General features: G+C 34.8%; 1 protein-coding gene across 8 annotated transcripts in view; it reads left to right on the forward strand.

Moving 5' to 3' along the window:
- Nucleotides 1-21,920, forward strand: part of DNAH5 (dynein axonemal heavy chain 5) — a 113,583-nt gene extending 91,663 nt beyond the window's left edge. For 6 of the 8 annotated variants that reach the window (XM_085537852.1, XM_032442468.2, XM_085537853.1 and 3 more), the window contains 16 exons: nt 677-832; nt 1,315-1,497; nt 6,101-6,344; nt 7,928-8,042; nt 8,470-8,660; nt 9,772-9,893; nt 10,461-10,610; nt 11,835-12,080; nt 12,597-12,816; nt 13,216-13,421; nt 14,256-14,459; nt 14,986-15,201; nt 16,476-16,688; nt 18,472-18,624; nt 19,165-19,396; nt 21,324-21,920. In XM_085537852.1, the coding sequence (XP_085393978.1) occupies nt 677-832; nt 1,315-1,497; nt 6,101-6,344; nt 7,928-8,042; nt 8,470-8,660; nt 9,772-9,893; nt 10,461-10,610; nt 11,835-12,080; nt 12,597-12,816; nt 13,216-13,421; nt 14,256-14,459; nt 14,986-15,201; nt 16,476-16,688; nt 18,472-18,624; nt 19,165-19,396; nt 21,324-21,475 (3,003 nt within the window). In that variant the 3' untranslated portion in view covers nt 21,476-21,920. Of the gene's footprint in view, nt 1-676; nt 833-1,314; nt 1,498-2,795; nt 2,957-6,100; nt 6,345-7,927; nt 8,043-8,469; nt 8,661-9,771; nt 9,894-10,460; nt 10,611-11,834; nt 12,081-12,596; nt 12,817-13,215; nt 13,422-14,255; nt 14,460-14,985; nt 15,202-16,452; nt 16,689-18,471; nt 18,625-19,164; nt 19,397-21,323 lie in introns of those variants that run through there. The other 2 variants (XR_014942820.1, XM_085537854.1) reach the window with 2 other exon arrangements.
- The last annotated feature ends 429 nt before the right edge of the window (nt 21,921-22,349 follow it).

The raw sequence follows: 22,349 nt of genomic DNA on the forward strand, positions 1-22,349 counted from the left end.
AAGCTATCCCTAAAAAAGACAGAGGAGTTTGATGGATGATAATGAATTGGATCTGAGGGTAATAGGATATTCCTGTCATTACTATTGATTCTTCTGTCAGTATGAAACTTGAAATGGTTGCCTAGCTAGTCATGTTAAAAAGGAGAAAAACAGATGATTAGACTAACTTTGTAGCTGTAAACAAGCTGAGCTGAATGTGCTTTGTATACATGTTGAAAATTAATCACAATTTTATGTAGAATTATTTTTTAAAGGAAAGGCTACTTATTGGCTTATTCGGTATACAATATTATTTTTCAGTGGAAAAGCTCTAATTTTGGAATTGGCTTTTGCTGCAGTTAGGCTTGAGGAAATTAACCAAGATAAGGTTGTGGCTAATAAAATGCTCTATGAATTTCTGATCTCACTGCACTCATAGGATGTTGAAACTTTACACACTGAGTGTTGTTTTACTCTCACAGTTGAAAATTAGCACTTTGCATTCAGTGATGTCTTAAAATATAATACGTTGAAACTAATAATCTCCTGTAGTCATAGTCTTTGCCTTTATTAAGCTATAGGACTGTTCTTGTCAGTAATTTATCTGAAAAAATGTCATTATCTTTAAATGTAAAACAGGCAAAATGTTTGGTATCAGGACAAAACTTACCATATAGCTCCATAATTGTATTTTTAGATCACTTCTTTGAATCACAAGTATTTTAGAAATCACTTAGAAGACAGCCTTTCTCTCGGAAGACCTCTCTTGATAGAAGATGTTGGTGAAGAGCTTGACCCAGCATTAGATAATATTTTGGAAAGAAATTTCATTAAATCCGGTTCCACCAATAAGGTAAAAACAAACCTTATCATGGTAACAGCATCCTCTCTGTCCTCCATGAAATAGCACCTGTTAAATATAAACCTCTAAAATGTTAAAAGACATTTACACTCGATTAACAATAATGCAAAGTAGAGTTTATGTTCACATATAATTAATTTAACATATTAAGATGATAATAATACTTGACATATACTGTTTCTTATCTCTTTGTTTATGGTTACTTTTAAGTGAAGAAAGTACCAAGATTCCCATTTGCTTGCTGTTGTGTTCTTAATTTGGGATGTGTTAACCAGAATAGATGGAATATGTTAACTTATCAGTTAAAGTGTTTCATGGATATTCTCAACAAATTCATTGCATTAGACCTGTAATTCTAAGCTGTATGTTTCTTCTTTTGAATAGAAAAATACATTTGTTTCTACATGTGGTACCTGAAAGAATGTGCACTGGCCCTTCATGTCTCAAGACTTCTTTTTCATGCTTTCCTTAAGGTGAAAGTTGGTGACAGAGAAGTAGATGTGATGAATGGCTTCAGACTTTACATTACCACAAAACTACCAAATCCAGGTTACTCTCCTGAAATTAGCGCTCGAACCTCCATCATTGACTTTACTGTGACCATGAAAGGTCTTGAAAATCAACTCTTGGGTAGAGTAATTCTGACAGAGAAACAGGTAAAAGAAATAATTACATCTTTCTCCTTTCTCCTGACTTTATGCCTTTACCTGCTATTCACTTTCATTTTAATTTTTTCCTCTTCCCAGTATGAAGAATAATTTTCTGTCATTCTCTGTTGTGATGTTAATACAGCCTACTTAGAATGGTTTAAAAGTGAGCTTGGAAAAAAATAACAGAAGTTTCTATTTATCTTTTTGTTTCAATGGTACCTTAATCATGTTATTTTTCTCCCTCACTGACATATGACATGATGAGTATGATCTGTGAAAAGGAAAATGATCCTGAATAGAAACTCACATCCTTCCATCTAAACACTGTGGAGCTCAACGAAAACATAAACTGTTGCAAAAGATGCAGTTTACTTCCTTACTTTGAGAAGAAACTGACTCACTAATTAGCTTGAAAATGCAGCTATAATAGTCAAGGAAGTCCAAGTTCAGAATGGCAGTACCAATAGCCATACCACCAGTGTCCTTGGATGCTGGTTGGTACCTTAAAAATTACTGGAAACTTAATCTCTCTGTCTATAAAGTCAGCCAGTGTTAGATCAAAAGAGATACTATGCAACTGTAACAATATGAATCTATGGCTGTATTTACTAAAATTTTGGCAATGGTTCCAGTTCACATTCTTTGGAGAGGAATGAATTCTTGTACTTTGGAAGCTATTGAGGTCTTATGGTTGTTTATTTTCTTTTATTTTTTTTATTTGACATGAGACTTTCCTACTTAATGGCATGAATTTCCTTGTTAATATGGAGTAGTTACATTTCCTCCCTGATTAGACCATAGAGCTCATAAGAGAAACAATATTTATTCTGTGAAAACTAGCATTTCATCAGGCAGCTTCACTGCCCTATTAAATTCACTTCAACCAGCGACAGATTGTCAGCTCACTATGTAATGGCATTATCACTGTCTGAAACATCCCATGATGTGTATGTTCACAAAGACTTATGGCCAAACTTTACTTCTGAGTCCTGCAACACAATATACTCCTCAGAATGACAGTTGTTTTATCAGCAAATTCCTTCAGTTATCACAGTTTCTTTTTGATCACTCAGGCAAATGAACATCAGAAGGCATATGTTTTTTTTTTCATCTTTTTCTGCCAATAGAAATAATCATTGAAAATGGATCAGCAAGCCCATTCTAGTGGTCAGTTCTGCAAGCTGCGATCTCTGAAATGAAAATATCTTTATTTTTAGAGAGTGGTTAGAAGTCATTGCCTGTACTGTCAGTTGAGTTGTTGGCTTGTTGTTTTTTTATTTTTTTATTTTTTTGTTCTTCTCTAGCACATTAAAGCAAGCACAGCAGAAGGCCAACACAGCTAAACATAAGAACTCTTGACTGAGCTCAGACACAAAAGCAATTACTGTGAAGGTGAAATCAGGGACATTGCCTGTACATGAAGGTATGGAGTTAGGAAAACCAAAGTTCAGCAGGACCTTAAACTAATGAGTCAGGTGAAAAACAAGAAAAGTCTCTGTAAGTACGTTGGCAGTAGAAGAAAGACTTAAAAATTTGATGCCATTTCTCCATGGGGCAGGGAACCAAGTGGGAGGAAGCTGAGGAACTCAGTATGTTTTTTGGCTCAGTTTCTGTAGGTAAGATTTGCCAGCAGGCCTCTTACGTCCCCAGATCTATTAGCCGTCTGTAGGAATTGAGCAGTATTCACAGTAGAAGATAGCTTTTAGGATCTCTTAAGCTCACTAGACATACACAGGTATGTGGGATGAGATGAGTTGTTTCTTAGGGTGCTGTAAGATCTAGCTAATGCTGTTGGATTATGGTTTCTATCATCTTTGAAAAGCTGTGACAGTTGGTAGCAATTCTTGGTGACTACAACCTGTCTGCAAGAAAAGCAAAGAATATCCTAATAACCACATGATGGTTGGCGTCACTTCAGTACCTGGGAAAGTTATAGGAAAAATCCCCCTAGAAGCTTATTCTAAGCACATGAGGGACAGCAAGCAGAGTGAGAGCCACCAGTTACTGAAGGCAGATTATGCCTAACCCAGACTTAGTGCATTCTCCAATGAGAAAACTGACATTGTGAAAGAGGAGAAAGCATTGGAAGTTTTGTTCACTTTAGCACAAGTGGCTTTAGCACAGTGACCAAAATGAGAAGAGTTACTATTCTTCAACATGCATATGTAGATCTGTTTCTTTCTTCCCCTTCCCCTGTCTCTGGTGCTGTTCTGCCCTGAGAACAAATGACCTGTATATGTGCCGTGAGGAAAAGAGGTTTTACAGCTCATCATTTGAGGATTCTGCAAATTGTGATTTTCAATTTGTTTGCTGTCTGGCATGCTTATTGGTAGAATCCGTGTGTCATACATTTAAAAGAATATGGATTACCAGGAAGAATACTGATACTGATTTCTTCTTTTCCTCCAGAATGTTAAGCCATCTTGTAAGATGTGAGCTAAGCATAGGAATGTCAATGGGCAGTTGGTTTATCTGTGTAAAGTTAATCTTCATTTCTTAGAACATTTGGCTTTGAGAGACATGATATATGTCTGAATGATATGTAACTTACACTGTTTTAATTACATGATTGTTTTATTTGATACACTGGTTGTTATGTAACTTGCAAAAGAAATTTCATATTTAGCATATTAGAAATAGTTATGACAGATTTGTAGTGGAGTTATAGTATGCAAGAACTGCTTGAAGCCTTGTACATTTTTACAATGATAATATATTTCTAGATTTGTGGTGGGGAAAGTCACATAGTTGATGAAAATTCTTGCACTTGTGAATAGTTCTGTGCCAGCCGTGAAAGCTGTTTAGCATACTATTACATAATAGTAAGAACTAGCATTCTTTGGTGAAGTGACATCAACATCTGAAACCACTTAACACTGGATTTGAGATAGCTTCTTCAGAGCAAGTTCCTTCTGTTCAGTAATGTGGCTTATTTTTTCATTCCATATACTACAACTGGAAATATTTGAAGATATGCAGAAAACTTTCACATGTATACTCTTTCTGATCTGCACAATGTATTTTAAAAGCTCAATAGATGAATCTTCACTTTAAAATCCAGTATTGCTTAAGTTGTTTTATTTTGATCATTTTGTTTCAAATATATTTCTTAGGCTCTTCTAGCAAGGAAAACAGCTTTCTTTAAATATGTTGCACTCTAAAATATATTTAACCTTTTCAATTGCACTCAGCAAAACATTGAATTTAATTTGTCTGTTTTTTTCTTTTAGAGAACAAAATCCCTCAAATATTTAGGAATGCTAAGCAGAATGTAGGGGTGGTAAAATTGTAAATTTAGGAAGCAGAAAAAAAGTATGTAGCAGTTCTGTATAATGAAAGCTACTGGAATGATGGAGTTAAAAAATGTTTGTAAGCCTTGCTAAGGTCTCAGGTTCATGATGTTTCTGGCACTTTATAAGACAGCATGCCATGTCCTGGTTTTGTACCTGTTTAGAAAAAGTAGCAGCCTAAGTGCAGTGCTTGGATGGACTTTGCAATGGTGGAGTTCACATGGTCTCCAACTTTGAAAAAGTCTACCAGACCTTTGTAAACAGTGCAGGAGACTTATTTTGTAGACACAGCTAATATCTCTGTCATCTATCTCATTAATTATTGATAACCGGACAAAGATTCATATTTATTTCTGAAAGATTCATACCCTTCCTTTCACTTTTTTTCATCCTTCTTACAGCATTGTATTGAAATATATATATCATTTCAGTGGAGTATTTTTCTCTTTGAGAAATTTATATTTAACAAGTTTCTTTCTTTTTCTTTCTTTTTTCTTTTTTTTTAATTGTATTTTTAGACAGAAAAACAATCTAAAAGACACTGCATCTCTGAATAACATTTTTTCTGAATTTTTTAAGCAGCTGTTCTTTTTGCCTTTATGTAAGGCTGTTGATCTACATATATTTAACTTTTACATACGACTACTGGAAAACAAAGTATTCACATGACAGTGCTTGTATTCCTAAAAGAAACAAGCTAAATAAATGTAGCAAAAAACAATTTGAGCTCTATAGTCTTTCTTTTCTTAAATAGTAAAACATTTTACTGAGAGACTGAGACAGAAACCTGGGTGATTCTGTGATTCTGTGTGATTCTGTGAGACTGACGTTATTCCTGTCTGGGGGAGATGTATTTTAAATGTGCTCAAAAGCTCTGATGCTTGATTAGTTGATAAGAATGTTCCTTGTTAAGGAGGCTATATTTGCAACATAAAAATTGAAAAACGGCATAAATGAAGACAGCATTAGATTAAGTGAATTCAAAGGCTGTTTTTGAATGCTGTTTGCATCTGTCTTCATTAGAAATAGAAAAATAAGAAAAGTGAGTAATTTTTTGGACTTACAGATCTGTTAGGACACCAGCATTCTCCATTCTATTTCTTGGAATGATCTATTAATGCATACCTACATAGCAAGTTGGGAAAGCTGGCAATAGACCTGCTGTCAGAAATACCACTGGAATTCTTTCTGTATGTTAGTGCAGTTATTCTAGACATTGGCTATTTCCACAGGAATAGCGCTTTTAGAACAAAGTACCTTATTGTATTTTGCTTTTGATTTCTTTTCTGTTTTCCAATTATTGCCATGTATTTCAACAGGAATTAGAGAAAGAAAGAACAGATCTTATGGAAGATGTGACTTTAAACAGAAGGAGGATGAAGGAGCTGGAAGATAACCTTCTGTTCCGACTTACAAGCACTAAGGGATCACTAGCTGATGATGATAGTTTATTAATTGTACTGAGTAATACTAAAAAGACAGCTGAGGAGGTAACGCAGAAACTGCAAAATTCTGCTGAAACAGAGGTACAGATAAATTCAGCTCGTGAAGAATACAGACCTGGTGAGTGCAAGTTTGCCAACTATATCCTGAGCTGCATTATACGAGGGGTGGCCAGCAGAGAGAAGGAGGTGATTGTCCCCCTCTACTCAGCTCTTGTGAGGCCCCATCTGGAGCACTGCATTTTGGCCTGGGGTCCTTAGCACAAGAAGGATGTGGAGCTCTTGGAATGGGTACAGAGGAGGGCCACTAAGATGATCAGAGGGCTGGAGCATCTCTCCTATGAAGAAGGGTTGAGGGGACTGGTCTTGTTTAGTTTTGAGGAGAGAAGGCTCTGGGGAGACCTCACTGCGACCTTTCAGTACTTGGAGGGAACCTATTAACAGGAGGGGAACAACTGTTTATGTGGGTTCATAGTGATAGGACAAAAGGGAATGGTTTTAAACAGAGACAGGGGAGGTTTGAGCTAGAGGAGGAGGAAGTTTGTCACACAGAGGGTGGTGATGCACTGGAACAGGTTGCCCAAGGAGGTTGTGGATACCACATCCCTGGAGGCATTCAAGGCCAGGCTGGATGTGGCTCTGGGCAGCTTGGTCTAGTGTTTGGCAACCCTGCCCATGGCAGGAGGGTTGAAACTGGATGATCTTTGGCATCCTTTTCAACCCAGGTGATTCTATGCAGGTAGTGATAGAAGGGAAATAACTGGAGCATATGGTTAAAAGAGCAATACCTAGAGTAAGAGAAATGACAGAATGAAATCAGGATGACCATAATGGGTGGGAAGCGTTTGAGTTTTCTGTAAGCAAAATGTATTTAGGAAATGATGGACAAAAAAATCAGTGTTATACTTCATGTCAAATTTTTATAAAACAGAATCATCTGTTCTCTCCCTGGGCTTCCTGCTTCTCCTTATAGGAAGGTACCTATCTTTCTACTCTATTGCAGAAGAAGCTTGGATGGCTTGATTGTTCTGTCTCAACTGTGAAAATATCAACACTTTTTATGGACTGCCAATGAGAGCAGTCTTTATGGTATTTGATTAACTGTATGGTTGAGTTCAAAACAGCACTATTTTAAGACTTTTAACTGACAGGTGAAAACCTGAAACAAGGTGCTCTCTGGAAGGTTATTTTACTTGGATTTTAGGAAATGTGTAAAACGGTACAGTTAATGTAGCAGAAATCATTGTGGTTTTTATAAAATGTTTGTATTTAAAACTGAATGGCTTTTGAAAGTAATTTAAATCAGTGCTGGGCAAGTTAAGTCAATATAATCCATTTAGCTTTTTTATGACTCATAAAATTCTGTAAGAGAAATTGGTTTGGATGCTCAAGCAGTACTCGAAACCATCATATTTTTTATAGTCTAACATTTAACCAAATATCCCAACATCTAGTTTTTTCTCTAAATATGCTCATAATTGTAAACTGAGCTTTATATACTCTGCATTAATTACAGAAAAGATTTTCTTTTGTGCATACATAAATGAAGATTAAATTTTAAATATTATTCTGGCCAGTACAGAATGGAGCAACTCAAAGACCTACAGATAATGTGTATTTTAAGCTCAATGTTTTTGTTGTAGAGTTTTAAGTTATCTAATTTGCATTTCTACTCTGAAAACAGACTTGTTTTCTATTCTTCAGTTGCAACTCGAGGTAGCATCTTGTACTTTCTTATTACTGAGATGAGCATGGTCAATGTGATGTATCAGACTTCGCTTCGTCAGTTTTTGGGGCTTTTTGACAGCTCCCTAGCCAGGTAATTCTGCTAACAGGTTTTGTTCATACTTATCCACTCACGATAGTGGCTATGGTCCAGTAAAGACTTGTAATCTAATACTAGAAAGAATAGTGTTGCCAGTTCCTTGACAGGAATTTTCAGTTTAAAAGCTGTAGACCTTTGTTAGTTACCAATGCAACAAATCTTCAGGTAATCTTACAGTCCTTAAAGATTAGCTATTAAATTATTAAGAAACATTATACTGTATTGATTTTCAGTTATGTAGAATGACTTCATAGGAACTGGTATATATATTTTTTTGTTGCTCCTTCAGTCTTAAAGTTGTTACTAAATTGCTGTCTGATATTTCAGAATTTTGAGCTATGCCTTTTTCTCTTCTACATAGCATTCTCTTTAATAAGGTCTATCCAAACTGACATTCAACTGCAGATCTTTTTTCCAACAGGTCTACCAAAAGCCCTATAACGAGCAAGAGGATTACTAATATTATCGAACATATGACATATGAAGTGTTCAAATATGCAGCCCGAGGACTCTATGAGGAGCACAAATTTCTTTTCTCATTGTTACTTACTTTGAAGATTGATATACAAAGAAACAGAGTGAAGCATGAAGAATTTTTGACGCTTATTAAAGGTTGAAAGTACAGAAGTGTTTTAAGTAGAGTGTATATATTATTGCAGAAAATTTATGAGCTGTGGTTGTGTGTCTCCTAGCCTAGTGCTTCCTTTTTGAATGTGAGAAGTCAGTGAAGCAAAGGAATATGTGCTTATCATTCTGTTGTAGTGACAGACAATTTCATATGGCAGCTCTAATTTATAGCAGCACATAGAATTTTGATAAGTTTAGCTATGAGAATCATGGAAATTTAAAAGGAAAGTTGGTAACTATCATTTCAGCTGATATTTATGTCTGCTGGTCAAATACCACCATGTATGTGGTTTGACATTGAAAAATAATTATACCAAGCTTTTGCTTTATTTAGTAATTGTGGGCTGACAAAAAGGAAGCAAAAGCAAAGCTAACAGTTTAAAATAATATCTGACTCCGAGCTGAACATGCCACGTTCACAACATTAGTCTTCGCTGCATGTGATCAAGGTACCTGCAGTGAAAAATGTGGAGTGGCTTCATATTGTTGTTCCAAAGTGTTCCAAGACGCACCTAATTTTCTATTATTTATGGATTATAAATGCTAATTTTTCCATGTTGAATCTTCAGAAAATCTTAATTTCTCAAACATACGTTTCTCAGATAACATTTATTTTCAGGCACATTGCACATGGACATGTGTAAGTAAATCTTAAAGAAAGAAACAAAGATTAAAGTACAAAAAAAAAACAACACCCCAAGTTAATGTAAGTTAACCATACTGCAGACTTTATTTCACCAAAGTTGGCTTGACTTACAGATGGATAATCCCTGTGACCACATTTTTATTTGTGTTGCTTTCTTTTTAGTTTGAGTTGAATTCCAAGGAAGGCAAATATACATACTGAATAAATTATCACATTTTCTACAGCAAGAAATGTTGAAGAAAAGTATTTGAAACTGAGCTTTTTTTTTTTCTTTTTCTTTTTTTTCTTTTTTCCCTGCAAACTTAAGCTTACTCAGAAATTTACTGATGACTGTCCTTTATGATAAAGTATATCACCACACTGGGAAGGCAGGAAGTCATGTGAAATTGTCCTGTGGTATCTAGCCTATGTTGTCCTAATTTTTCTCTCTGTTTTCTTTTTTTCTTTCAGGTGGTGCTTCCCTGGATCTTAAAGCTTGTCCTCCCAAGCCAGCTAAATGGATCCTCGATATGACTTGGCTGAATTTGGTGGAGCTTAGTAAACTTAGCCAATTTTCAGATATTCTTAACAGAGTAAGCAAAGGTTTTTTAAAATAATCAGTTGTTTGGGGATAATTATTTTATTAGAATTTCTTTCATTCCTGTCTTGCTTTCTTAAGCTATGTTTTATGATAATTGTTCCAATATTTTACTGATTACATGCATCTTGAAGTGCTGTCATGATACTAAGTGTATAGTAAGCTGAAGTAAGTAAATTGAAAGTATTATTTGTGAATAATACCTTCTGTACTGTGGGGAGTAGATATGTGCCTAGTGTTCTCAAAGCTAACAGCCAAGCTGTCTGCTTTTTGATTTTGCTATGTAGTTATTTCATTAGAGGAAAGTATTTAGCAGTAACCCTTCTTTTCAGAATATGAATGCTTAAAAAGGCATTGTTGTGCTGTGAAGTTTTGTACTGAAAAGCTGAAAACTTGTCCTCTCTTTTCTTAATCGCCATACTAAATCTGTGAGTAACACTGATAAACAAATACTGTGTGCAGATTAAGCATCTTTGACCCTCATTAAAAGCTTGCGAACTTGCAGTGTTTGTTATGTGACTTGTGTTTAATGACACTTACTCCTTTGTTGGTATAACCACAGATTTCTAGAGCAGAGAAAGAGTGGAAAATCTGGTTTGATAAAGAGAATCCTGAAGAAGAACCAGTTCCTTGTGGCTATGGTCAATCCCTAGATTGCTTCAGACATCTTCTTCTTATCAGGGCTTTGTGCCCTGACAGGACCATTGCTCAGGTACATTTGTATGGCCAGCATAGTCTATCCAAGTGTTGTTAGATAATAGTTAAAGGATTCCAATTCAGTATATTTTAATTTAATACTTAAAAGGAATTTTTCTAATGGACCTTTGCACTGAATTTTCTGAGATTCTTCTCAGACATACAAGCTATGCACTTCTTATAAGTTCTCAAAAGGATTCTGATATATTTTAGTATGGATGTGGGATTTCATCTGGAAGCTGATGTGTTTATCTGTTTCTACCTTATCAATACAGACTGTATTCTTAACTGTTCTTGCTAATGGAACACCAGAACAGGTTGCCCAGTAAGGTTGTGTGTTGAGTACCCCCTCCCTGGAAGCATTCAAGGCCAGGCTGAATAGGGCTTTGAGCAACTTGGTTTAGAGGGAGGTGTCACTGCCTATAGCAGGAGGTTGGAACTAGGTGATCTTAAAGGTCTCTTCTAATCCAGACCATTCTATGATTCTGTGATTCAAAGTATTAAATGGGAGATTACTCTAAGAGGCAAGCAGTGTATTGGGAAAGCATACAAGAAAGACTATCTGAAGCAGTTTGGAAGAGCACTTTACATTTTGTAAAGGATGAATAACCTAATGTGTTTTTTTGCAGTAAATATATAAGGTATAACAGAGGTGGTCTTTACTTACTTCCTTTTGATTTTTCATCATTATTACCATTTATTTATAATTTGTTTAAGCATAAACATGGGAAAGACCTAATTACTTTGAGGCTCATATTGTATGTGATTCTTATCTTTTCCGTAAAAAGTATCTTCAAATATTAAAAACCTTTCTATTTTGCAAGGTTATTTTTTATTTTATTAGTCTATAATAAATGTGTTATATATAATATAACAATGCATGGAGCTATATACAGTAGAATTATTATTTAGTATGTTTTAAGTGGTTTTATAAAGCTGTGAGAACACTTCTGAAGACAGTATGGTATGTTAACATATAAAACAGATTAGTTGCATGTTTTTATTTCTGCTATTAAAAGCTATATAGTATAACATTCTATATTTTCTACATTTTTTATTTCTGCTATTAAAAGCTATATAGTATAACATTCTATATTTTCTACATTTTTTATATAGAGCAAGGCATACATAAATTTTACAGCATTTATTATTCAGTACATATAGTACTTGTATTTACACTGGGAAGAAAAGTATATTAAGTGATTATGTAGTATGGTAAGATTTATCCTTTTTAATACAGGCAAGAAAATACATTGTTGACACTATGGGGGAGAAATATGCAGAAGGAGTCATCTTGGACTTGGAGAAGACATGGGAAGAGTCAGATCCACGTGTTCCTCTCATATGCTTTCTTTCCATGGGCTCTGATCCAACAGACGCCATCATTGCTTTGGGAAAAAGGCTGAAGACGGAGACACGTTACGTTTCCATGGGCCAGGGGCAAGAAATCCATGCTCGTAAACTTCTGCAGCAGACAATGGCTCGTGTAAGAGACAAAGATGACTAATATGTGAATGTTTTTTTTTTGAAATTATCAACTAAAACTCTTGTCATAAACCAAAGATTTTTATTGTGTAGTTAATTCTGATTTAAGAACCTATATTTATTTGCGTAAATACATGTCCTAAGCAATTGAACCTTCTTTTCACATTCATTTAATTGAACATGATAAACTTGATTTTGTACAGACAAGATTGTTTCATACAAAATGGAATTTTTGCTGTCAGTTGTTGGTGAGCATATTTGAATTGATCAATTATTTGAAAGGCATGAATTTTAAATGTTCTTCATCAGCCAAAACTGGCTGTGGAGAATTTCTTGCATTAATATCTTTCATAAGTGCACGGAGTGCTTATACTCTGTTTTGATTTGATTAAGATATATTGTCTTTGTTCTTAACCTATATATATATATTATATATATATATATATAAAGAATGATTTTAGTGCTTTTGGTGTGAAAACACTGTTGATAACATATTGATTCTGCTATGTTAAACTAGGGAGGATGGGCACTATTGCAGAACTGCCACCTTGGACTTGACTTTCTGGATGAGTTGATGGACATTATAATAGAGGCGGAGACTGTCCATGAAGGCTTTCGACTATGGATGACAACTGAAATCCACAAACAGTTCCCCATAAGCCTGCTCCAAATGTGTATTAAGTTTACCAGTGAACCACCACGAGGGCTGAGGGCTGGACTAAAGACAACATACAGTGGTGAGTGTTTAATGTTTCAGTTGTTAATCTCCTTGTGTATTTTGGCAGAAAGGGAACACATTTTCTTTGTTAACAGTTAAGCGCTCTTTACTACATTCAGTAAAGGTTTGTATTTAAAGAGCCTTTGGAGATAGAAACTTACCATAAATTCAACTATTAGTAAATTGTTTGTTTGTTTTCTGAAGTTAACTCTATTTGTCTGGGCTAATTTATAGTACTATTTTAATTTGTGCTACCAGTATGAACAGTGTCCAGCATAGAACAATGTGTAGGACAGTGATTTTCTCCTGGGTAAGGCAGATAGCCAACTAAATATCTCTAGGACTGATGTTCTAGTGCTGATTTGAAGTACTTTTGAAAATACTATTCCTTCATATAAAACTCATTTATAACCAATAGGTGTCAGCCAGGATTTGCTGGATTTCAGTGACATGGCACAGTGGAAACCGATGCTGTATGCAGTAGCTTTTCTACACTCCACTATTCAAGAAAGGCGCAAATTTGGATCTCTGGGTTGGAATATACCCTATGAGTTTAACCAAGCTGATTTCAATGCCACTGTGCAGTTCATTCAAAACCACTTGGATGGCACAGATTCCAAGAAGGTAATTAGCATTTCTGGGGAAGGTGGATTAATGCCATGAGTATTTTCAATAGCAGAATGTATTACATAGTTTCCAATAACTGAAACTCAAACACAATTTAAAATTATCGTTTAACATCCACAAACATTTGGTATTTCAAATATATATGCTTGCAGTACAGGAGGTTTAAATTAGACTTTTAGATCTGTGCATGTAAAACTTCCAAATTAACTTGCATATTTAAATAAAACAGTAACCAAAAACAACTCTTCAAGCCTTCTCCATCTAAAACTTCAGAAGTATAAACCTTGGAAATACAGATCTCCTGTTCAATGCTAGCTATATTAGATAGTTAAAAACTAACCAGTTTTATACTCTTTTGTCTAAATCAGTTTTGAGTAAAAACTCTGACTCTACTTCTCCAGGCTGTCTTGGCAACATAAAGAAGTGGACAGTTGCCTTTATGACAGCATAAAACTTCTTAATTTCCTCACATTCATATGGTCTGTTGTTGTATAGAGAGAGATATGTGGCAGATCACTTTGCAGTTTGCATTTCAAAAGAAGCTGAAAGCATGATGGGAGTGTAGTTGTGTCCCTCTTGCTCAGGTGCCACAGCAGCATTTTGAATTAGTTGTCAAGATATTCTATTTTGAGAAATCCTTGAGGGTGTTCTGCAGACGCAATGTTATAGTAACACAAAAGAAGTAAGTAAATAATTAATAATTATCTTCCAAAAGGGACAGAAATGTAAAATTTAGCGTATCAGGTGATCATGCTAAGGGAGATATAAATAAGAGAGAATGGGATTAGATAAAGTCTTTTTTTTTTTTTTTTTTTTTTTGTCTGATTGTAGGGGATTTCCTGGAGTACTGTTTGTTACATGATAGGTGAGATCCAGTATGGTGGCCGTGTGACAGATGACTATGACAAAAGGCTGATGAACACCTTTGTTAAGGTCTGGTTCAGTGAAAAAATGTTCAGTCAAGAATTCTGCTTCTACAAAGGATATGGCATTCCCAAATGTACTGTGGTGGATCAATACCTTCAGTACATACAGGTTGGTAAACAGAAGCTGCTTAAGAGAAAGAAAAAAGTTTCCCTTAAGTTTCTCCCAAGTTCCTGAGTTCCAGAATTTTGTCTTCTGAGTTTATGTATTCTGTCTCTACAGACTCTTTATTGCCTTCTAACTATCTGTTTATCTGTTAGTGTGAGCAGTATTTATAGTTCTAATCACACCAATGCTCTTTTCTGTGATTTGCTGGATGGATGTACTGGAAAGGATACAGTTATTAAAGAGAGTATAGAATGGAGTCCAGACATTGAATACAACCTCACAGAATCAATGTTGAGATATGGCAGAATAAGCTGACTATTAAAATAGTGTATGGAGGTAAAAACTGAATTTATTGTTTACTTTAGCATGACTTGAACTGTGACATAACAAATAGCTCAAAGCAAGATATTTGCAGTAAGTCTGTTTGAAGTGATGCATTCTTTTCATTGAACTTTTTGTTTGTTTTTTAGAATATAATTAGTATATAAATCTATCTATTGTTGTGCTCCTTTTATTTTTCACTTTGTAGAGTCTTCCAGCTTATGACACACCAGAGGTATTTGGTTTGCACCCCAATGCTGATATCACTTACGAAAGTAAACTTTCCAAAGATATATTGGACATCATCCTCAGTATTCAGCCAAAGGACAGTTCTGGTGGAGGAGGTGAAACTCGGGAAGCAGTTGTAGCCAGACTAGCTGATGATATGCTGGAAAAGATTCCCACTGATTATGTACCATTTGAAGTGAGTTATTGAAATCCTGTCAAAGACATTTGCTATATTTTACTTTGTGTGAATTGAAACAAACAAACAGGAAGTAATGTTGATTGTTCTAAAAATGTGTTTATACTCATTCATCTGGACTATACTTTTTTTTTTTATTATTATTATTTTTTATTTTTTTAACCTACATCACAAATATAATTGTATAGTCAAAGAATGGCTGCAGTTCAGAGAGATCTAAAATGTGATTTATTTTCAACCCTTCGCCATGGGCAGAGTTGCCACCCAGGAATATCAGGAAGCCTAGGGCCCCATCCTATCAGGTCTTGAATGTCTCCAGGGATGGGGCATCTGCAGCTTCTATGGGCAATTTGTTTCTGAGCCTTATTACCCACTGAGTTAAAAAATTCCTCCTAATATCTGATCCAAATCTGCCTCTTTTATTTTTAAACCATTCCCCCTTGTCCTATCAATATTAGTTTGTGTAAAAATTCAGTCTCCCTCCAGTTTATAAATTCCCTTCAAGTACTGTTAGGGTGTTGTCAGGTCTCTTTAGAACTTCTTCTTCTCCAGGTGGAACAAGCCCAGCTCCCTCAGCCTTCGTAGGAGAGATGCTCCAGCCCTGGAGCCCTCTGATCATCCTTGTGGCCATCCTCTGGGCCCATTCCAACAGCTCTGCATCTTTCTTGTCTTGGCAGCTCCAGGCCTGAACTCCAAGCGGAACCTCAGAAATGCAGAGGAGAAGGCCATATAAATTATAAAATATCTATTTATCTCCATACAGTTACTATTAAATTGTTAAATTTTCACTTTTGGTTAAAAATATATCAGCAATTTTTATTAGAGTACAAGATTGCCTACCACTGTGATAGTTCCCAGACACTGCTGATAAATAGTGCTGGTATTCTGGTATTCTGAGGCAGAGTGGCTGGGGTAATCACTCTTGATTGGTTTGTACAAAGTGAACCTTGGAAATTACCTGTTGGCATTAAAGCTGAAGTTCCTGAAATGAAATATGGTCTAAGTGCTGCTTAAATTACCTTAGCTTATAGAATTATATACAGACTGAGTCATAATTCAAACTAAAACTACAACCAGTCTCAGCATCATAGATTTTACTTAGAACAAATCCTGTATATCTCTCTTGCAGAGCACTTGAGAAATATAACAAGCTGACCATTTAACTTCTTTAGTAAAAGTATTATATTTTAAAAATTGTATCAATGCCTGACCTTGACATATATCCACCTTTGGCTTTTATTTCTGTTGAAGGGTCTTTGGTTTACTACTTACAGGTAAAAGAGAAGCTGAAGAACATGGGACCTTTTCAGCCTATGAACATATTTTTGCGACAGGAGATCGAACAAATGCAGAGAGTTATTTCATTAGTTAGAAGCACTCTTACTGATCTAAAACTTGCCATTGATGGGACAATTGTTATGAGTGAAAATCTGAGGGATGCTTTAGACTGCATGTATGATGGGAGGATTCCTACAAGCTGGAAAAAAGTAAGTGCACATCTTGATGGCGTTTAGAAGGCTAGAGAGAAGAATATAACATTAAATGCGATGATAGATTTTCAAAAATAGCACCCACACTGATGGAGTACAGTGTTGCTATTATTTGAGATTAGGACAGAATAGTAGAGGTTGGAAGGGAGCTCTGGTGATAGTCTAGTCCAATCACACTTCTTTAAGGAGGATTCTCCATGAATGAAGTCAATATCTTTGCTATCCACCCTGGATTCTAATGTTCAATCACCCTCACTGAGGGGGGGAAAAAAAAAAAGAAAAAAAAAAGAAAAAAAGCAATTTCTTGAATCTAAATAAATGCTTTGTATTGTGCCTATTGTCCTTTCACTGTGAAGAGCCTAAACTCTGTAACCTTCATTCTACCCTCATGAGCTATAAGCATTGATAATATCTCCCCTGAGCATTCTTCTCTGCACCTTATACAGTCCCAGCTCTCTCAGCCTTTCTCATATGATAGATGCTCTAGTCCCTTAGCCGTTGTCATGGCCCTTCTGAAGACTTACAAAGTCGTGACCATGTCATTTTGCTTGGTTTGCTATGGTTGATATGGAAGTGGTGTTTACTACAACAAGTTAATATCAATTAAATTGATTTTCGTATTCTAGCATTGTGCTAGGCTAGCTGCCCTGGTGGTGCTATTTTCAAGCTGAGGTAAAATTAAATATTTCCATAATAATTATACACTGATACAGAATAAAATAAAATGCTATCTGTCTCAGAGGAAAGAGTGTCTGATGGATAGAAGTGGCATTGGGTTTTATTAAGCTCCATACTGTAATTTTTTTTTACATACTGAGATATTCATACTCACTGGACAACTCAGTTAGGGTTGTTTAATGGACATACATGTGCTCCCCTTAACTTCAGATAGAACTGGGCTTCCTTTGAGTTAGCTAGCTGCTGGGATAACTGAAGAGCTCTTCCACTTCTGTATTTTAGTGTGAATACTTGATTATATTTGAAAACATTAACCAGCCATCCAGCTAATTTTTTTTGAAAGCAATTAAGTTTCTTAATTTAAAAGATTTCATTGTATTAGATTTGTCTTCAATCCTTGGGTTGAACTCTGACAGCTCTCTTTGATTTAAAGAATGTAATTTGATTGTTCTACTCTTTCACTTACAAATCGGAAATAGAAATTGTTTTCAGGGAGAATGAGAACTGTTAATAGCGACTGATGGAAATAAATGTAGAGAGGTTTGTTTTGTTTTGTTTTTATTAACAAAGCGTTTTCATGGTACAAAACAGAGAGCATAACAGATGCTTCATAGCACAAGTGTAATAAGACTACTCAGAGTGAAATAATCACAAATCTTTCCATAGTATAAGCTCAATTTTCCTTACTTTTTTTTTTTTTTTTTCCCCCACAGAAAAAAATGGAATAGATTCAGCAGAAATCCTATTAACTTGATGCATTGACTCTGACTTTAGAAAGACACATAGACAATAATTCTCCCTAGTTCATACAGTTATCTAATTTTGCAAAAATGTCATAAAGTAGACAATTACCACAGGGAGCATTAAGCATATCTTAATGAGATACTAGCCACAAATCTGAACAGAACAAGAATTTTCTTCAGGTTTCAGTGCGAGGCAACTATCAGACTAAAATTTAACATATGAAAAATGAACTTTAAATATACTTTACTGATATTATGTTGTTTACTACCTTTTGAAGAATTGCTTTCTATTGACATGAATATGATTTAAAACTGCTGAACAAGATTAGGAAATGAACATGTTGTTTGTTATTCTTCAGGCATCTTGGGCTTCCAGTACACTTGGATTTTGGTTTACTGAACTTCTAGAAAGAAACAACCAGTTTTACAGTTGGGTTTTTGAAAGCCGACCAAACTGCTTCTGGATAACAGGGTTTTTTAATCCTCAAGGATTTTTAACTGCAATGAGACAGGTAAACAGTGTTTAAAATCTCACTCTGTGTGTTACTAGACATACTTTTTATTATTTACATATATACTGCTGTGTTGAATGCTGAGTTATGCACATGACTCTATCTTATCAACCGGGAAGATGTACGACTGTAACTGTTTAACACTTTCTGAGTGTTATTCTGCCACACATGCTTTTTCATTATCAACCACTTATTTGTTAATTTACTTTTCCTTCTTTGAGGTTGGCCTTATGTATTTAGATACCACCTTGCAATATTACTAAGTTAGAGTGGATAATTACTGTCTCATATCTCATGAACTTATTTTCATCTTTTTTTTTTTTTTTTTTTAAACTTTTGCAATTCAGTAGATTGGTTTATTGATTGATTTATTTATACTTTACAAGTATGAAGTTTGGAGCATTTATTTATGTATGTGTTCCTGTGGATTGTGTTGTTTGCTCAGCACACTTTAGTAAGTGAGCCACTTTTTGCTTTAAAAGAGGACAGTAAGTATCTCTGTTGGTCTGCATTGTTCATAGTTTTATCTGTTTTGGGCAGGAAATAACAAGGGCTAACAAAGGATGGGCTCTTGACAGTGTAGTACTGTGCAATGAGGTCACTAAATGGATGAAGGATGATATCACAGGTCCTCCTGTGGAAGGTGTCTATGTGTATGGGCTGTATTTGGAAGGAGCTAGCTGGGACAGAAGGAACATGAGGCTGACTGAATCTAAGCCCAAGGTGCTCTTCGAGATGATGCCAGTTATAAGGATATATGCAGAGAATAACAGTAAGTAGTTGTATTATAAAATACATTAATTTGATAGACTTCATTGTCACCCTTTTATTTCAACGGCAAAAAAAGACTCGGGCTTTAGGAATTTCATCAGGCTGTATCCTATTCATGTAAACATACTGAATCTTTTTCAACAAGGGGGACTTATTATTCTTCCATAATAAACAAGCTATTGGCTTTCCTTGATAATTAATAATGGGTACTTGTACTTCTTGCCCTAATATTTAGATAGATTAATTGTATTAAGAACTAAAACATATTGCAGGCAAACTGTTCTTTGCCTCATGACAAACGTGCTTGCCTTCAGACTTCCATTGTGATTAAAGGTCTTAATACTTGGCAGAAATTCATAATTTTAACATTAATATACATGTTATTCATGCTATTAATATACAACTTTGGAGATACCATTGCTTACTTTCCTCAGAGTATATGAGTAATTTGCGGCATTGAAGTGATTTAGTCTATTTTCTCACCAATATATTGAAGTGCTTGGTAAAGATTTGATATGATATTTGATATAGATCAGAAATCTGGATATTTGCAGAATGCAGCTTCTAGATTGAGAAGACCCTTGAATCAAAATTTATATGTGCAAACTCTTTAACCTCTGCAGTCTCAATACAAGTAGCTTTTCCCATACAATAAAAAACAATGTAATGTACCAGTTTTTCGTGTATATAAATATATGTATACACAACATAGATATATGTATATATAACATGTATCATACATTTAGAGTATTTATAGATAATGTATTATATGTGTACTGTTTTATATATAAAACGGTACACTCCATTTTTTTTAATTTTTTTTTTATTTTTTTTTATTTTTTTTTTCCTGGACTGGGCTCTGCTGAGTTAACACAAACAGGCAGTGGAGGGATGTGATGGAATATCACATGTTTTGGTCTTTGAGGTAGAAAGTGGCTGTAAGAACTGAAAGGAAATTATGAGGGCAAAGGACAACAAAAAACTTGTTTTGTGGAAATGTATGAATTAGATTGTTTGTTTTTGTGGTATGTGTGTGTAAAATAGGAAGGGATAAGAGAGACATGCAATAGGGTTGGAATACCCAATACTGAGTGTAAAATTGGAAACTTCTGTTGAAAAATGTTCCATCTCCAGAGCAGAGACTGTTAACATGATATTTTGCTAGGGTTTTGTGTAGGTAATATTTTATAAGAGACATAATCACTGTGGAAACAGTCAGTATACCAAATAACGAACACTGACATATTAAGGAAGACTAGACTATTGTTCTGATTACTAAGTGAAGAAGTCAGTGATTTACATTCTGAAATATTAAACACATTTCAAAACAGATTGTTCACTGTTTTCCCATATGTATATATGGAAAAAAAATTATATATGTAACACACACACATATATGTCTGACATATATATATATATATATGTTTTCACACACACATACACTATATAATATATATAATATTATATATAATATTATATATATATTATATATTTTATATATATATATGTATATATGTATATGTGTGTATATATATATATATATGTATGTGTGTATATATATATATATATATATATATATATATATATTTGGCCTGATAACAATATATTATTGATACCTACTGTTCAATGGGTGGGTTGAACTAGTAATTCAGGCGAGAGTGTCCATTTACATTTGTTGCTATATCCTTTTTCTGGTGGCTGATACTAAATCCCAGATCTCCCAGAATTTCGAGTAGTATGTAGCCTTCATCAGCAATAGCATGGTAGTGAAAAGTGCAAGAATCAAGGTAAAATTTTTTTCTTTGGTAGTGGAGAAATGTGTGTGATTGAACTTTGATTCAGTTTTATATTTCCTTGTGCCCAGTCCACTAAGGTCCTGTTTTTATAACCCAGTTTAATTTTCTTCAACATCTTTTCTGTCATCTCAGCTTCAAAAGATCCATGCCTATATTCGTGTCCAGTCTACAAGAAGGCTGTTCGAACAGATGCGAATTACATTGCTGCTGTGGATCTTAGGACCCTTCAGCCTCCAGAGCACTGGGTACTGCGTGGGGTAGCACTTCTCTGTGATGTCAAATAGTGTTTAAAAAAGGTTTCTGACTATTCTTTTCTGATTTTAAATATTTGCATCAGTTAAATATAGGGTGTATCGCTTTATAAAAATATGCTTACTAAGTTGTAGACTCTGTTATGCTAATTTTAGTAAATCATTCTCAGTGAACTTGCTTAACAGGCTTACATAGGCTAATACTTAGAGTGATAATAATTTGTTAAATTGAATCAAGCGCCACTCTTATACCTGTCTTTTAATGATAAATATTTAGACTCCCTATCTCACTATTGTATGCTTTATTTTACCTTGAATAAAGATGGACTTGAAAATAGTTGCCTTTTGGTGCTTAATTATGGTTGTATCAGGGCTTACCTTCAAGCAACTAAAGGCATTATTAATCAATTTATTCCGCTATGGAAAGCTAAGCTGAGTTGATCACTCGTATTATTAAATATTCTTCATGATGACATTCCATGATTGTCTTGTGGCTGATTATTTATAGTTTGTTTGCTGTCTAAATACAGAAAATAAGACTGGAACAATGTTGCATCTGTTCCACTACTGTTGTAGAACAAATTCATGATATAACATACAAAAACAAGCATTTGACAGCTGCCAAAATTCCTCATTACCTGGTTCATGACTTATAAATACTGGAAGGGAGGAAGGTCATTCCATAAGAATGCTAGTACACCAGATTTGAGTCAGCCTTCATCAAGATTATCAGTTGTATGACAACAATTTTAGCTTTATTTCTGTTATAATTATGCAACTATATATATTTTTATATTGCTCTTTTTCCATTCTTCTATTTTTATGTGTCTGCTGCAGTCTTTTTGTGTTTTAGCTAGACAGGTCCATGTAGGGATCCATCGTCAAAGAGAAATGTGATTACCTCTAC

The sequence above is a fragment of the Coturnix japonica genome, chromosome 2, assembly GCF_054131305.1.
Source record: "Coturnix japonica strain WE chromosome 2, WE-NBRP24, whole genome shotgun sequence".
Classification (NCBI taxonomy): domain Eukaryota; kingdom Metazoa; phylum Chordata; class Aves; order Galliformes; family Phasianidae; genus Coturnix; species Coturnix japonica.